At 47.8% G+C, this 14,923-nt stretch overlaps 1 protein-coding gene across 1 annotated transcript in view; it reads left to right on the top strand.

Moving 5' to 3' along the window:
• Positions 1 to 14,923, top strand: part of KIF5C (kinesin family member 5C) — a 155,709-nt gene that overhangs the window by 137,616 nt on the left and 3,170 nt on the right. Inside the window, exons 24-25 of the mRNA XM_039244578.1 lie at positions 1,608 to 1,824; positions 3,030 to 3,143. Of these exons, the coding sequence (XP_039100509.1) occupies positions 1,608 to 1,824; positions 3,030 to 3,136 (324 nt within the window). The 3' untranslated portion in view covers positions 3,137 to 3,143. The remainder of the gene's footprint in view (positions 1 to 1,607; positions 1,825 to 3,029; positions 3,144 to 14,923) is intronic.

Raw genomic sequence — 14,923 nt, 5'->3', positions numbered from 1 at the left:
AGGCTTTACAGGATGTAAAGTGAATGCCACGGAGCTGGTTCAGGCCCCCCCTTTTTTTTTTTTTTACAGATGAGGAAACAGACTAGAAGTTGAAGTTGCTTAATTCATTTTCTCTCTGCTCTGTCACCCTATTTCTTGAGCACCCTCTCAGGTTCTTACGACGTTCTGGACTTTGTCTAGAGGGACAGCAAAGTTCATGGCCAAGCCTACTGGTGGTCTTGGTGGTTATCTAATGCTGGAATGTTCGTGTTTTCCCTAAATCCTAAAGATTTGGTTGGGATATGATAAAAATGGTCCCACTTGTTGGACCACATGGATAAGGGATGTCATCTCTCTTTGACTTAAGTCCTCTTTGATATTATTGATGATGGCATTTTTCCCCAGAGGGAGGACAGCAGATTCAACATGGTTGAAGTCACTCATGCAAATTGTTGATGAAAAATATAAAAGCAGAAAGAGCAAGGGAATTTGAAATAGGTCTCTGAAATTCATTATTTTATTTATGAATTCAATGAATATGTATTAAAAATCTGGAGCTGCTGGTTGGCCTACAGGGTGAAAGAATGCCAGTGTGGACTCGGGATAGGTAACCTTCGTGTAGCCCTTTCTCATTTTCAAAACTTTTCTTGATCCGCTGGGATTCCCACAATGGTCCTGTTACATGCCATCCTTTTTTATGGGTGAGGAACTTGAGGCTTGTAGTGGTTGGATAACTTACCAAGCCCAATGTCAGGAAATAATAGAGCTGGCTCTTGAGCCCTTTCTTAACCCAGGGCCACACCTGTTGCTTCTTTTTGTTTTCCTTCATTTTATTTTTATTTTTTTAAAAAGTTGCAGGTATTTATTTTTTTAATTCCAGTATCCTTAATACAGGTATACAGTATATCAGTTCAGCAGCTATACATTACTCAGTGCTCCTCACGATAAGTGTATTCTCGATCCCCTTTACCTGTCTCACCCATCCCCTCCCACCTGCCCTCTGTCAACCACCAGTCTATGACCACACCACCCCACAGTCGCCCAGTCTCACCTGTTGCTTATTAATTGGGGGTCCTACATAATGGAAGAATGAACGCTACCCCTGGAGTTACCTGTTAGCCTTTGGATGTGTTGCTAAGTGGGTCCAAACCACATGCTGGCGTAGACAACATGTCCTACATGGGAGGAGCCCTTCAGGGAGCTCTAGAACATGCATGCCTTTCACCAGGTGCTTTTGAACTTGCTTTATTTACATTTCTCAGCTCTCACATGCTAGCTCTGACTAGTCAATGTTCCTTACACTAGTTCCCCCACCCACTCAAACAAAAGAGGAAATAAATCCTGCCCAAGCCTGAAAGCTTCCTGTGCCTGGAAATGGCTTTTAATTTCATCCTCCACCCCTCCCCACTTCCTTGCACCCATGAATCGTGTACAGCAAATTAGAGTCCCAGGGCATGGGACCTTTGTTGTCTGCCAGTATTTGCTGTCACACTGACTTTCCAAGGCGACCTAGCGGGCTGGCTGGTTGGCTGCAGAGTCCGCTTCTAGCTGCCCTTGTATCACTGTGTGCCCCTCCTGCCGGCCCCCTCACCTCCCTGGTAAATCACCCCTGTCCCCTCCCACCGCAGCTGGTCCGGGACAATGCAGACCTGCGCTGTGAGCTGCCCAAGCTGGAGAAGCGGCTCCGTGCCACGGCGGAGCGAGTCAAGGCCCTGGAGAGTGCGCTGAAGGAGGCCAAGGAGAACGCCATGCGGGACCGCAAGCGCTACCAGCAGGAGGTGGATCGCATCAAGGAGGCCGTTCGAGCCAAGAACATGGCCAGGAGGGCCCACTCAGCCCAGATCGGTATGCATGCCTCTCACCTGGGCCCTTGATGAAAGGCAGGACTCTGCCGCCCAGAAGCACTGATGCTCCAAGGCAGTGATGGTGCTCTGGGCCGTCCGCTCTGGAACATGTGAAAGGTTGTGGTTGGTCATGCAGGAGCCGGGCGAGCTGGCACCTCCAGGCACCTGCGTTCATCCCAGGAGAATGGGGGGTCAGGCACCTGCTTACTTCAGCTGAGAGATTGCTGCGTATGTTGTGGTGCAGAGCTGCTGAGCTGCTGAGCTGAGCACAGAAGGCGGCCAGGCGAGGCTGTTGCTAAAGGTATCCGGCTGTAAACAGAGGTACTTTCTCAGAAGACCTGGAATCTATGGCTATTTCTCAGCAAAGCCCGAAGGCCCCTGTCCCCGGTGGACCAGTGAAGGGGCAGTATGTAGCCAGAAGCCTCAAGCAAAGCCACTTGCAAGGGCGGGTTTGGACGTGGCCTGGAAAGAGCTAGGCCCTGCATTGGTGACCCGGCTGTGGTTCCCAGCTGGGGAAGGGGCCTGGACATCCAGCCCCTCCCAGACCTGCGTTTGCATATTTTGCCCACGCAGGGAATGAGGGTGTAGCTGCTACGTGGTAGTCCCAGGATGGAGCCGCAGGCATAAACCGGATTTAGGGATGTGCTCTAGAGAGCTTGTTTCTTAACGTTGAAATGCCTCCAATAACGTGATCTTATTTCCCATCAGATATTACTGTGCAAATGTTTTGCAAACCAACAATACTCTCATGTTTCTCGTTTTAAGATCGTACCTTAGATTAGTGTTTCATTGCCTTTGTTGGATTTTATGCTCTTTGTAAATCTGGAAACTACGGATCTTTTCACCAGAGAAGTGCATCATAGGCAGATTTCTGCATCAAGGTTCAGGGACTGCCCAGATGTCTTGGGAACCCCCCAGGTACCTACAGATCTGCCTCAGATAAAATGGAGAGTCCTTCTAATTTTGCTCAGCCAGAATTAAAATAATTGATCTATAAATTCTCTCTGTCCCCTAACCATCTGGTGCCCTGGATGAGCTAACTGCACTATCGAGAGGGCAAACGTCCTCTTTTCAGAAAGCTCTGGTGATTGATTAGAACTATAATGATAAAAACTATAGGTCTCGGTTTTCACATGCGACCTGTGGGCATCTGGGTATGGTTGTGTAAGCCTCATCTGAACGTTCTGTCCTTTCTGTCAAATACAGCCAAGCCCATCCGCCCTGGACACTACCCGGCATCGTCTCCAACAGCCATCCACGCCATCCGAGGGGGAGGAGGCGGCTCTTCAAACTCCACTCACTACCAGAAATAGACGCGAAGTGAGTCCCTGGCGTCGGCGGGTTTCTGTTTGGGGCAGATCCCTGCCGCTGCCTGGCTTCCGGCCACGTCCGTGCGCCCCTGCGCCCCTGCAGTGGCGAGCGCGTAGGTGTCCTGGAGCAGGCTCTAGGGACCCCGCTTCCCTGCCCTCAACGCGGTCCAGAGCCTCCGGGTCTTCTTAGCTTGGGCCGCCTGGTTCCCGGGACGCTCCGCGGCAGATGAGGGTGTGGTGAGTGAGTCACCTGAGCTTTCTTTTGTCTGTGGGGCTTCCCTGTGCAGCTGGCATCCAAAAGGGCAGTACCTGTTTGTCTGCTGCTTTTGCCTAGAGCAGGCAGATGTGGGCGGTTGCTTCAAGGCTCGGAAGCTGAATATAAAGAAAGAGCCGGATACAGAAAGTCCTATTTTTGTAACTGCTATGTGAACTCAAGAGATTGGGTTTTTAAGAATTGTGCTAATTTATAGTTAGGTAGGTCCAGACCGCTTTTTTCTTTGAGACGGTGGTCTAGAAATTTCTCTTCCTACCATCCACATGCTTCGTATTGCTCTACCAGCAAACACACAAGAAGTGATATGCTTTCGAGAAGAGGAGGAGAGACCTTGTCCTCTCATACTTGGGTAGAGGAAAGAGGTTGCTGGTTGGGCTGGGCAGACAGCCAGCCAGGTGGCCCGAAACGTTTTTAGGAAATCTCTTTGAACCTGTAATAACCTGTGGATTGAAGAGGGTATCTCCAAATGTTGCCCTTGCACTCTGAGCCCCCACTAAGGAAGCTGGCTTAAGCCACAGTGATCAAGGGTGACTCGGGGGAGCACTGATGCCTCTCCGGCTCTTTTTGGATCAAGGTGAGGAAAGCAAATGTGTGGGGCTGGAGCCCTCTTTCGGGCGGTGCGACAACATTGCGAAGGCTCCAGCAGCAACTTCCCAGGAAGGAGCTTGGTGGCTGCCCCCGGACAGCTTTCTCCTGCGCTGCCCCGGGCAGCATGCTAAGGAGCAGGACAGACGCTGGTCAGATGAGGGAACAGGAGGGAAGGCCGAGGCAGCCCGTAGGCGGGCAACGTGTCCACCACCATCTGCCGTATCCCGTAAAGGGAGGATGGGAAATTGTCTTGGCAGTGGGCCGTTCCATTCAGATCCAATCACTTTCAGTCACGTATAAAATAAAACCGGGTATAAAACTGCTTTTGAATACATGTTCCTGGGCTTGTATTTGGACTTGAAGGGAACTATCAGACCACATTAGGCAGCTTGGAAATAGAAAAGCAAAGGGACGGTTCTGGAACTTGGGTGGGTGGGTGTCACTATCACCTGGTCCCCAGAGATCTAGGCTTCCTAAAGGAGCATAGGGCCTGGGCCCTTGTATGTTTACCAAGTACCCTGGCTGATTTTGTTTGCCACCAAAGCTTGAGAACTCCTGTCCTGAAGTAACTGTGGCTTATACAGGATGGAATTTAATTTCTCGGTCACATTTAAGGAAACTTGAGGGAGGTCTGTCAGCGGCTGGTAAGGGAACTCTACAGTGACAACAGGAAGCTCACCTTTTAAATTTAGACTTACCATTCTCAGCAAGTACCTCCCTCCTTCAGGGTCAGCTCAGTGACTTCCACTGGTTTAGCTCTCATGCCCACATGCCATGGTTAGAGGAAGCCGGCAAGAGGCAGAAGCAGCTCTCCCGGCCGAGTCCTCTTCCTTTACTAGCCTTCCCAGGAGCCCATATGATACTGATGCCTGCATCCCTCTGGCTGGAACCGAGGCACATGGCCATGGCAGTGGCAAGGGGCCTGGAACGGTAGTCTTTTAGGTGGCACGTCACTGCCCCACATAAGAGCAGTGTTCTGTAGCCGAGGACAAGGCAGTGGACTTGGGTGCGACATGTGATATCTACCTTACCCCGTGCAGTATAAGCACAGAGTTGGAGCGCCTGGGTGCTCAGTTGGTTAAGTGTCCAGCTTTGGCTCAGGTCATGATCTCATGGTTCGTGACTCAGAGCCCTGCATTGGGATCTGTGCTGACAGCTGGGAGCCTTGGAGTCTGCTTCAGATTCTGTCTCCCTCTCCCTCTGCTCCTCCCCTGCTCACGCTCTGTCTCTCTCTCAAAAATAAATAAACACTAAAGAAAATGCTCTTAAATGTAAGCACAGAGAGGTACATGTGCTTGGCTTCCACCAAGCTCTTAATAAATATACTAGCTCAGAGATTCTGGGGTCCAGATATGGTCCAATGGACAGCCACTCGCCCCATGCAATCTCAGAAAGGTCTGTCAGACCCATGTTTTGTATAAGGAGTGCACAGCCAAATGTTCTCTTCCTGTGCTTGAGCTTGAGAAGCAGTAGGTCTGGTGAGACTTTCAGGACCTTTGAACTAACAGCACCATCCTCACCCTTCCTGGTGATTTGTTCGTTGCGTTCTGTAACTCGGAGTGTTGTAAGTGAATTTGATTATTTTATCTGCAACTGGAACCTTGTTGACCTACTTTATCTATGCATATGACTCCTGTAGCTGGGCACTTCCCCACGTCATAAAGCAAACAGGCCCCCTTCCTAGTTATCGGGATGCTGGTGTGGTGGGGGGGGGCTGGCTTTGGACAAGAGACAAGGTCATGTTAGGCCTTCTACTTTCTTCTTATTTTTAATGTCTATGTATTTATTTTGAGGGGAGGGTGCAGAGAGAGAGAGGAGAGAGAGAATCCTAAGCAACTCTGTGCTGTCAATGCAGAGCCCAGTGTGGGGCCCAAAGTCACAAACCATGAGATCATGACCTGAGCCAAAATCAAGAGTTAGACATTGAACAACAGCTGAGCCACACAGGTGGCCCAGGTCATCTACTTTCTTTAAGTTACTTCCCGTCAGTTACCCTTAGTTGGTTTCTTCATCTGATCCTTTTCCTGGTTCGCTGATCTTGAAATGAGGACAAAATGAGGTCACGTTTCATAAGCTCCTTGGCATATTGCACGTGCTCAATAAAAATGTCAGCTTCAGGGTAGAGCGACAGTGCAGGGCTTGGGCACAGTAGGTGGCTGATGAGTGCTGGTCTGTAGCCTCCTTCAGTTCATGTAGTTGTTCCAAAATAGTTTTTAGTCTCTCTCTGGCCCCAAGTTTTTGGGTTTTTTTAAATACATTTATTTATTTTTGAGACATAGAGACAGAGCAGGAGTCAGGGGAAGGGCAGAGAAAGAGACACAGAATCCAACGTAGGCTCCTGGTTCTGAGCTGTCAGCACAGAGCCCGACCCAGGCCTCAAACTCAGGAACTGCAAGAGCATGACATGAGCTAAAGTCAGATGCTAAACCTGCTGAGCCACCCAGGCACCCCCCTCTGGCCCCAAGTTCTAACTGCTGAGTGGGAGGACCCATGAGTCAGTATCTTATTTGGTGCTATGACCAAATATAAGGTGTTTTAAAGATATTCTCACGTATTCACCTAAAGCTTATGGACGAGAACACTGACTATTTTTTTTATAGTGTTTTTTTGAAACAGACAGAGCATGAGCGGGGGAGGGGCAGAGAGAGAGGGAGACAGAGTCTGAAACAGGCTCCAGGCTCTGAGCTGCCTGCACAGAACCCGATGCAGGGCTTGAACTCACAAACCATTGGATTATGACCTGAGCCGAAGTCGGACGCTTAACCGACTGAGCCACCCAGGTGCCCCAAACACTATTTTTAAGAAAATGACTGGGAATTTGTCAGGAGAGATTAAAAAAAAGGATAGTAACCAGTGGAGTGGGGAATTATAATTGGAAGTGATAAAATGTAAAACCATTTTTTAAAAAATAATAGGAAATGTGGAATTCATTGCTTAGTTGGGATCAAAACCTTTTGCGATGACCTTCCTGAGCTTTCCGCTGCTCATTCCGCAGTGTGTTTGTCCTGGGTGGAAATGGTCTCAGGTGCTGACTCTTCCCAGCCCTGTTGCTGAAGCCAGAGCAGCCTTCTCATACTTGGGCAGCATTTAGATATCTTTGGGGTTTCTTTCTGCTTCATTTCAGGCTTCAGGGAATATAGTCACAATGCGTAATTCAGTTTATGCCCAAAGTTTCAGAGCAACTGAAGATGCCAACATGTAGAAATCAGAACTCAGGATAATGCTGGCTTTTATCTTAGCTAGTTCACATCCCGGGGGGGGGGGGGTGGGGGGGTAGCCTGGGGGAGGGGACATCTTTTTCAAACCGTAAAAATGGACATGGAGCAGTATAGTGCAACAAAGAAAGGACATGGAATACGAGGATGGCTGCACATGGGTTGAAGCTCAGGCCTTGGCTTTATTTCCATATGATGTTGGGCAAGTTACTTGATTTCTTTCAGCCTCAATTTCATCATCTGCAAAATGGGGGCAGCCGTGGAGAACCTGTTCCGTGCTTGGTTTAACAAGGTCTTGTGCGGTAATACTATTTTTTTTTTTTTTTTTTTTGCAGGAAGATAGTAAATACACAAGATAATTTCATTTAGTGGTAAGGTTCTGAAGAAAATAAGAGCAGGTTAATGAAATGGAGATTTAGAAGAGGGGTGGCATTTGAGCAGAGGACTGACTGAGGACAATTGCCAGCCACACAGTGGCTGGGGAAGAGGCACTGGCTGGAAGGCAGGAATGGCTGGTGTATTAGGTGTATAAGGCTGATGGGGCTGGAGCACAGAGACCTTCATAATCAGGGTTGTTGGGGAAAGAGGTAGAGGACAGATAAAGGAGGCCTCAGAGGCCAGGCCAGCAGCTGAGAGTGCAGTTGGAGTGGTGGGACCTGGTTCATGACTGGGAAAGGCCACCCTGTGCTGGACCCCCGGGAAAGGATGGGGTGGCTGAGAGCCAGAGCAGGGCTCCCCTAGCAGCCATTGTGGGAGAAGTGATAACGTAGGAGACCGGAGAATTACAGGTACCGAGTACTGGCTACCTGAGAGGTACTGCCATCCGGAGCATAAGTGGAGGGGACGAGAAGGTAGGTGGTGGATGGGGTGTCAGGGACGTGGAACGGGTCTCATCTTAGTGCCTGCTTTCTCTTGGAAGAAACCAGGTTATCAGCTGAGGGAGGCAGGAAAATGGGGTTGCGGGCTGGAGGAAAGATAAGGTGTGAAATAGACCTCTGGGGCAGTCCTGAATGTTTATTCATGGCCCCACATTTAATGTGGACACCATTTAAATACTTGTCCGGCTCAGTTCTGAGGGTCCTGAATTGGGCTTCCTTTCCTGCCAGTGCTTGGCCAAGCCATTGCGCGCTTGTTCCAATGTGTCCACCAGATGGCGCCAGTGGGGCATTGCTGATACCTTGGCTGTTTTCTAAAAGACTTCCAAGCAAAATGGTCTTCTTTTGGCTTTCCTATATTTAGACTACTATTTCTCACATTTGCATAGTAAATACAGTACTTTTGAAAGGATAAAGTTCTCACCTATTGCCAGAGTTTATTTAAGCTATGATAGTTAAGTATAAGCAAATTGAAAACAGTATATATACTTGTACTTAGTCTTATGCAGCTATCAAGTAAAAACAAATTTAGGAGTTAGATTGAAGTGAAGCACAAATCAAAACTCCAAATCACCAGCTTTAACATGATGTAATGAAATATGGCCACTTGCTGAAAATAAAGAGCTGGGTTCAATGTGACTCTGGTATGCGTTGCTTCTTAGAGGAGTTTGTCCAAGCTGCTTCCGTGTATCGGGACATGACTCACTTCTTTTACCCCCTTTCTGGGCTAAAACCACTGCTGAGGGGCACCTGCGGGCTCAGTTGATAGAGCATGTGACTCTCAATCTTGGGGTTGTAAGTTTGAGCCCCACAATGGGTGTAGAGATTACTTAAAAATAAAGTCTTGGAGTTCCTGGGTGGCTCAGTCGGTTAAGCGTCTGACTTGATTTTGGCTCAGGTCGCAATCTCATGGTTCGTGAGTTCAAGTCCTGCCTCAGGTTCTGTGCTGATGGCATGGAGCTTGCTTGGGGTCCTTTTTCTCTGCCTGTACCCAGCTGAAGCTTGCACTCTCTCTCAAAATAAATAAATACACTTAAAATAAATAAAGTCTTTTAAGAAAGAAAGAGAGAAAGAAAGAAAGAAAGAAAGAAAGAGGAAAGAAGGAAAAAAAAAAAAGAAAAGAAAAGAAAAAAGAAACCCACTGCAGAATCACTGTGTCCCTTCCAGCCAATTTACCTTCTTGTGGCTGGAACTCTTTACTGCCCTGTGGAGTCTGACTTCAGCGGGGAGATATTTAAGTTGTAAGGAGTAGCTCCCACTTGGTCACAGCAGAAAATGCACATGAGGCTAAAGATGCACAGGAATGTTTGGTTGCAAGACGGTCAGCTAGAGAATTTAGAATATACACATATTAATGCTTCAGATTTTTGTAGCAAGGAAAACATAAAATTGAAAATACTGGGAGGGGTGCCTGCGTGGCTCAGTCAATTGAACGTCCAACTCTTGATTTCGGCTCGGGTTGTGGTCCCAGGGTCCTGGGATCAAGCCCTCAGCATGGAGCCTGCTTAAGATTCTCTCTCTCTCTCTCTCTCTCTCTCTCTCTCTCTCTCGGGCACCTGGGTGGCTCAGTTGGTTAAGTGTCCAACTCTTGATCTGGGCTCAGGTCATGATCTCACAGGTGTTGATCAAGGCCCCATATCAGTCTCTGTGCGCTGATAGTGTGGAGCCTGTTTGGGGTTCTCTCTCTCTCTCTGCCCCTACCCTTCTCACTTTCTCTCTCTCTCTCAAAATAAATAAATAAACTTAAAAAAAAAAGATTCCCTCTCTCTCTTTCACTCTCTCCGTTTTACTCTCTCTCTCCCTCCCTCCCCCTTCTGCCCCTGTCCCTGGCTCACATGCATTCTCTCTTTCTCAAAAAATAAAAACATAAAGACAAAATTGAAAATCATTAAAAGAGAGAGAGAAAATATTGTGAAACGAACCAAAGGCCCAGAATGCCCGTCCCTTTGTTGATGCAGATGAAGACTGATATTTTGAGGACTGTGCTTTGATTAAAAACCACGTATATTAAGTCTAGAAACCGTAGCCTATTTAATGAAGTTTTGATAAGCTTTGATAAAATATTTGGTAAAATCACAGTGGCAGAGCCAATAGGAACCCACTGGGAGTCTGACAGAAGAAACAGTGCCATGTTTTCAGACTGTGAGTCCGTGTTTTGAGGCGTAAAGAAAAAGCACTGGGAAAGCACGGCTGTGATTTCCAGCAGGGTCCCCTGGCGGATGGGACTACAAAGAGCCATCAGAGCAGACCAGGTGTTCCGTTGAGGCCTCTGTGTCTCTGATCTGTGTGACATTCCCTGGGTCGGTGACCATCACTGTGGGATGGCTCTGTCTTCTTCAGGTTTTACTACTTCAAGAGCTGTAGTGTGAATATCGTTGTTAGTTGTTAGTAAAAACAGGACCTTTAAGCTCTTAAATGTTTGTGGGCTGGAAGCAGGCACCTAACACAGATCTACAGGCTTTCACGACCGTCCCCTGTTGTTGCCATAATAGTCATCTGTGACTGAGGGCCTGACCTCCTGGACCCTGTGTTGCCTGCATGCCTGCCACTTTTAGAGACCTTCAGGCTTGGCCCAGACATCTGGAATGCACAGATAATGTTCTAGTCTAAGAAGTCTTGTCTGGTTTGCAGTAAGCTACACCCAAAAGCGGAAATTTCAAGTGTACATTAGAGACAGGAAGTCCAGTATTTTCTAGCCTAGCACTTAAACCTCAGATGTATTTGTCTCTGAATGTCTAGGCCATTTCCCCACATTTACTACCCTCAGCTACAGCCCTGAACTTTAGGTCCACTTGGGTCTCTAGCTCTTCTATCTTTTTTTTTTTTCCCTAATAGTTTATTGTCAAATTAGTTTCCACATAACACTCAGTGCTCATCCCCACAAGTGTCCTCCTCCATGCCCATCCCCCCTTCCCCCCCTCATCCATCAGTCCTCAGTTTTTGTCAGCATTCAAGAGTCTCTCATGGTTTGCTTCTCTCCCTTTCCCCCACCATTTCCGCCCTTCTTCTCCCCCTTGTTCCTCCGTCAAGTTCCTCCTAATCCTCCTATACGTGCAAACATATGATATTTGTCCTTCTCTGCCTGACTTATTTCGCTCAGCATAACCCCCTCAAGGTCCATCCATGTTGCTGCACATGGCCAGATTTCATTCTTTCTCATTGCCACGTAGTATTCCATGGTATAGATAAACCACAACTTCTTGATCCATTTGTCCATGGATGGATACTTAGGCTCTTTCCGTGTTTTAGCTATTGTGGAGAGTGCTGCTATGAACTCTTCTATCTTTGAACTAGGAAATTCCACCTTCTTTCAACCCCCCCCTCCCTCGCGCTCTCTCCCTACATTGTTTTCCTCACTCCACCTCAGGCAGAATAGTCTGCTTTCTAAGCACTTGACTAGCAGAACAAAAGGGCCCTTATTGTTTGGTCCTTAATTTATCCCGAGGTTCAGGCCTAGCTTCCCCAGTTGACACTTCCTCTTCCTTATTTATCCTCTATTTGTGTTTGCTGGTCTTTCCTTCTTCTCATTACTCTTCTCTCTGTCCTGAATACCTGGATCGACTCCATCTGGCATCGTTGGCGGGGTTCTTCTTGACCATTCTCCTGGTTTTTAAACCCATGTAATCACAAATAAAACATATACTTAAAATGTATAAGTTGCCTTGTGCCCATAGCAGAAGCGGGTTCATTCCATACGTAGAAGGTAGGTGAGAACTTGCTTTACCCAATTTAAGCCTCTGAAGTAGTGATGTCAGTCCCGGAGCCTCCTTTACAGCAGGTCACGTGGGATCCTTAAGTTGGCCACATGTGGTCTGCCTCTGAGCCACTGGGCTGTTCAACTTGCTAGGCTGTTGGAAAACCCTAGTAATTAAATTATTGAGTCACCTGAGTACCTGCAGGGGGGGGACTCTTTGCTTCAGGCAGGGTACACAGCTGGGTGACTGTGGCTTCCGGATGTGAAGCCCAGCTGCCCGGGGTTGAATCCCAGCCTGGCCATGTACAGGTGAGTTACTACGTCTGTCTGTGCCTCCCTGCCCTCTGTGAAATGTGCCAGATGACTGCACCGACGTATGGGGTGGCTATGGGGAATAAATGCATTAATACACACAGAGAGCTAGGGCGGGCGCCTGGCACAGAATGGGCACATGCTGACAGTGTCTTGTCCAGGGCCATCCTACCTTCTACAAAGAGGCCAAGTGAACCGTCGAGATCACACAAGACATCTTGTTCGTGTTGAGTCCTGGACCAAGAAGTCCAACTGGCCGTGTGTAGCAGGTCTCAAAGTTCCCGGCCGTTGGACCCTTTGTAGTCTTAAAAGGAATCGACATCGAAAAGTTTTTACATTCCTGGCTTATGTCTCTAGATATGTTTTATACTATTGATATAAATTGAAACAAAATTTTTAGATATCACTACTGTTAACCAAAATTCTGCTTTTAGTGAAAAGTAATTATTTTCCAAAACAAAAACTTAGCAGAATGGTCTTGCTTTGCAATTGTGTAAATCCGTTCAACATTTGGCTTAATGGACAGCACTAGATTCCCCTCTCTGCTTCTGCATTCTGTCGGTTACAGTGTGTTTATTTTATGTATTTATTTTAAAATTTTTAAAGATTCATTTTTGAGAGAGAGAGAGAGAGAGAGACAGAGCATGAGTGGAAGGCAGGGCAAAGAGAGAGGGAGACACAGAATCCGAAGCAGGCTCCAGGCTCTGAGCTGTCAGCACAGAGCTCGATGCAGGTCTCAAACTCATGAACTCAAGATCATGATCTGAGCTGAAGTCAGACGCCCAACCGACTGAGCCATCCAGACACCCCGCACGCAGTGTGTTTATTTTAGTTGGGGGGGAAAAAAAAGCCCAGCCTTGTCGCTCCAGACAGGATTCTTGGTCACGGAGAAGTTATGATCATAGCACCTTCTTCATCAAGGGTTCACTGGGTGTTGAATGTGTGATGTGAAAGGGTGGAAGGTCCTAGTGGAAGAGTAGAAGCAGTGGAAAGCTGTGTGGTAAGAACTGGGGCCAGTGTTGTAGTTGTGGGTGCAGACCTGAAGGCATAAGAAAGTGGAACTCAGGGAGAGAAAGCAGAAGTGATCACAGATGGACACTAGGGCATAGGACTTAGAAACCAGCCCTGTGAGTTCAAAGGAAGCAATCATGGAGGACCCGGCAGGAAGAGCGATGGTCCCCCCACTGCAGACCACACGAATGCTCCTGTGAGATAAGCCCCCTTCTGTCCAGCAGTGGTACATGACGCTCAATTGGTAATTCTTATAATGTGGGGATTGAATTGTACAAAGGCAAAAGAAAAGATAAAACTATGTACTGTTTGGATTAAGTGTAAATCCACTTGCAAGCAATTGCAAAAGCTAAAGTTGGGGGAAAAATTTATAAATACTTCCTTGCAAAACTCTTGTATAATTAAGCTCCTTTCTTCAGCCTCCCCACCCCTTCTAAAGAAAGGCGATTACGTTTCCTTCTAAGTCTGGTCACATATTGCCACTCTGAATTTCCATCTCCAGTTTGGCAAAGACCCAGGGGCAGCCTCGTAGCAAGTCACTCGGTCCAGTACCAAGCTTTAGATGAGTGAGTGAAAACTCTGAGCCATCTAAGAGGGTCAGCAGAACTGGGTATTAAATGTTCTCACGATTTGCTGGCGTCTCTGGGTAGCCAGTCTCTGCCATCAGAAGGCAGAAATGGTTTCTCCTGGGGCCAACCCATTTACTTTTAGAAGTTCTATCCATCTCCCCACCCCCCACCCCCAGATTTATCAGAGGAGATGAACTCTCAGATAGTTGGGGGAATGTTTGGGAATCCTTTTTTCTGTTGAGTCCTTCTTTCTTAGGCTTGCTGGAAAGACTGCTTTGGCAGATGGGCCGTAAAGATCTTTAACTCAGGATACAGAATGACCTCTTTCTAATAAAGGACCCTTTATTGGTGGAGTTCCTGTGTTTTTCCTTTCGGCAGCCTGTCACCATCTCCGCCTTCTCACCCTCCTTGAGGTGACTAACCAGGTTGGGTCTCTTTTGTGGCCCTGTTTCTAATGTACTGTTAGCCACAACGTGCTGAGTCTTACCCATGGAACAGTGGGGGGGTTGAATGAAAGGCCATCTGGTGGAAATCGTAGGACTCCGTGGTCCCCAGGCATTGTTGAGGCCACCCCGCTGTGCATGTGTCTTTAAGCCTAGGCTCTGTCAACAAGGGTTGGCCTCGGTCCTCACATTAAGCCCTAATCCTACAATTGAAGGCATGTGCTCCTACCTCCCTGCCTCCAAGCCCCCAGAAAGACCATCACATCTGGCCAGCGTGGCCCATAAGTGGTTCTGAGAATGTGGCCCCTAAGTAGTGGTTCTGAGAGCATGTGCTTGCAGAAAGGACCCTGTAAGGAAAGTGAAATGGGGACTCCACCGGTGGTCTTCAGAAGGATCCCAGCGCCTGTTGGTTTTCAGCCTAAACTGAATTAAAACGACAACTATGACCAGGTTTCTAGAATCTTCATCTCTTTTTTTTTTAATTTTTTAATTTTTTATTTTTTATTTATATCTAGGAGAGAGAGAGAGAGACAGCGTGAGCAGGGGAGGGTCAGAGAGAGAGGGAGTCACAGACTGAAACAGGCTCCAGGCTCCGAGCTGGCAGTCAGCACAGAGCCCGACGCGGGGCTCGAACCCACGAACCGCGAGATCATGACCTAAGCGAAAGTCAGATGCTTAACCGACTAAGCCACCCAGGCGCCCCTAGAATCTAATCTCCTGGGAGGAGGTGGTTTTATAAAAACGAATGTGTCCTCTGTTTTTTCCTACACAATTACTATTATTTTTTCCTCTTCTTCCCCGCCCCCCCC

The sequence above is a fragment of the Hyaena hyaena genome, unplaced genomic scaffold (genome assembly GCF_003009895.1).
Source record: "Hyaena hyaena isolate Hyena2069 unplaced genomic scaffold, ASM300989v1 scaffold_246, whole genome shotgun sequence".
NCBI lineage: Eukaryota > Metazoa > Chordata > Mammalia > Carnivora > Hyaenidae > Hyaena > Hyaena hyaena.
Note: the sequence above shows the minus strand (reverse complement) of the source record. Positions and strands in the feature narration are given on the sequence as shown.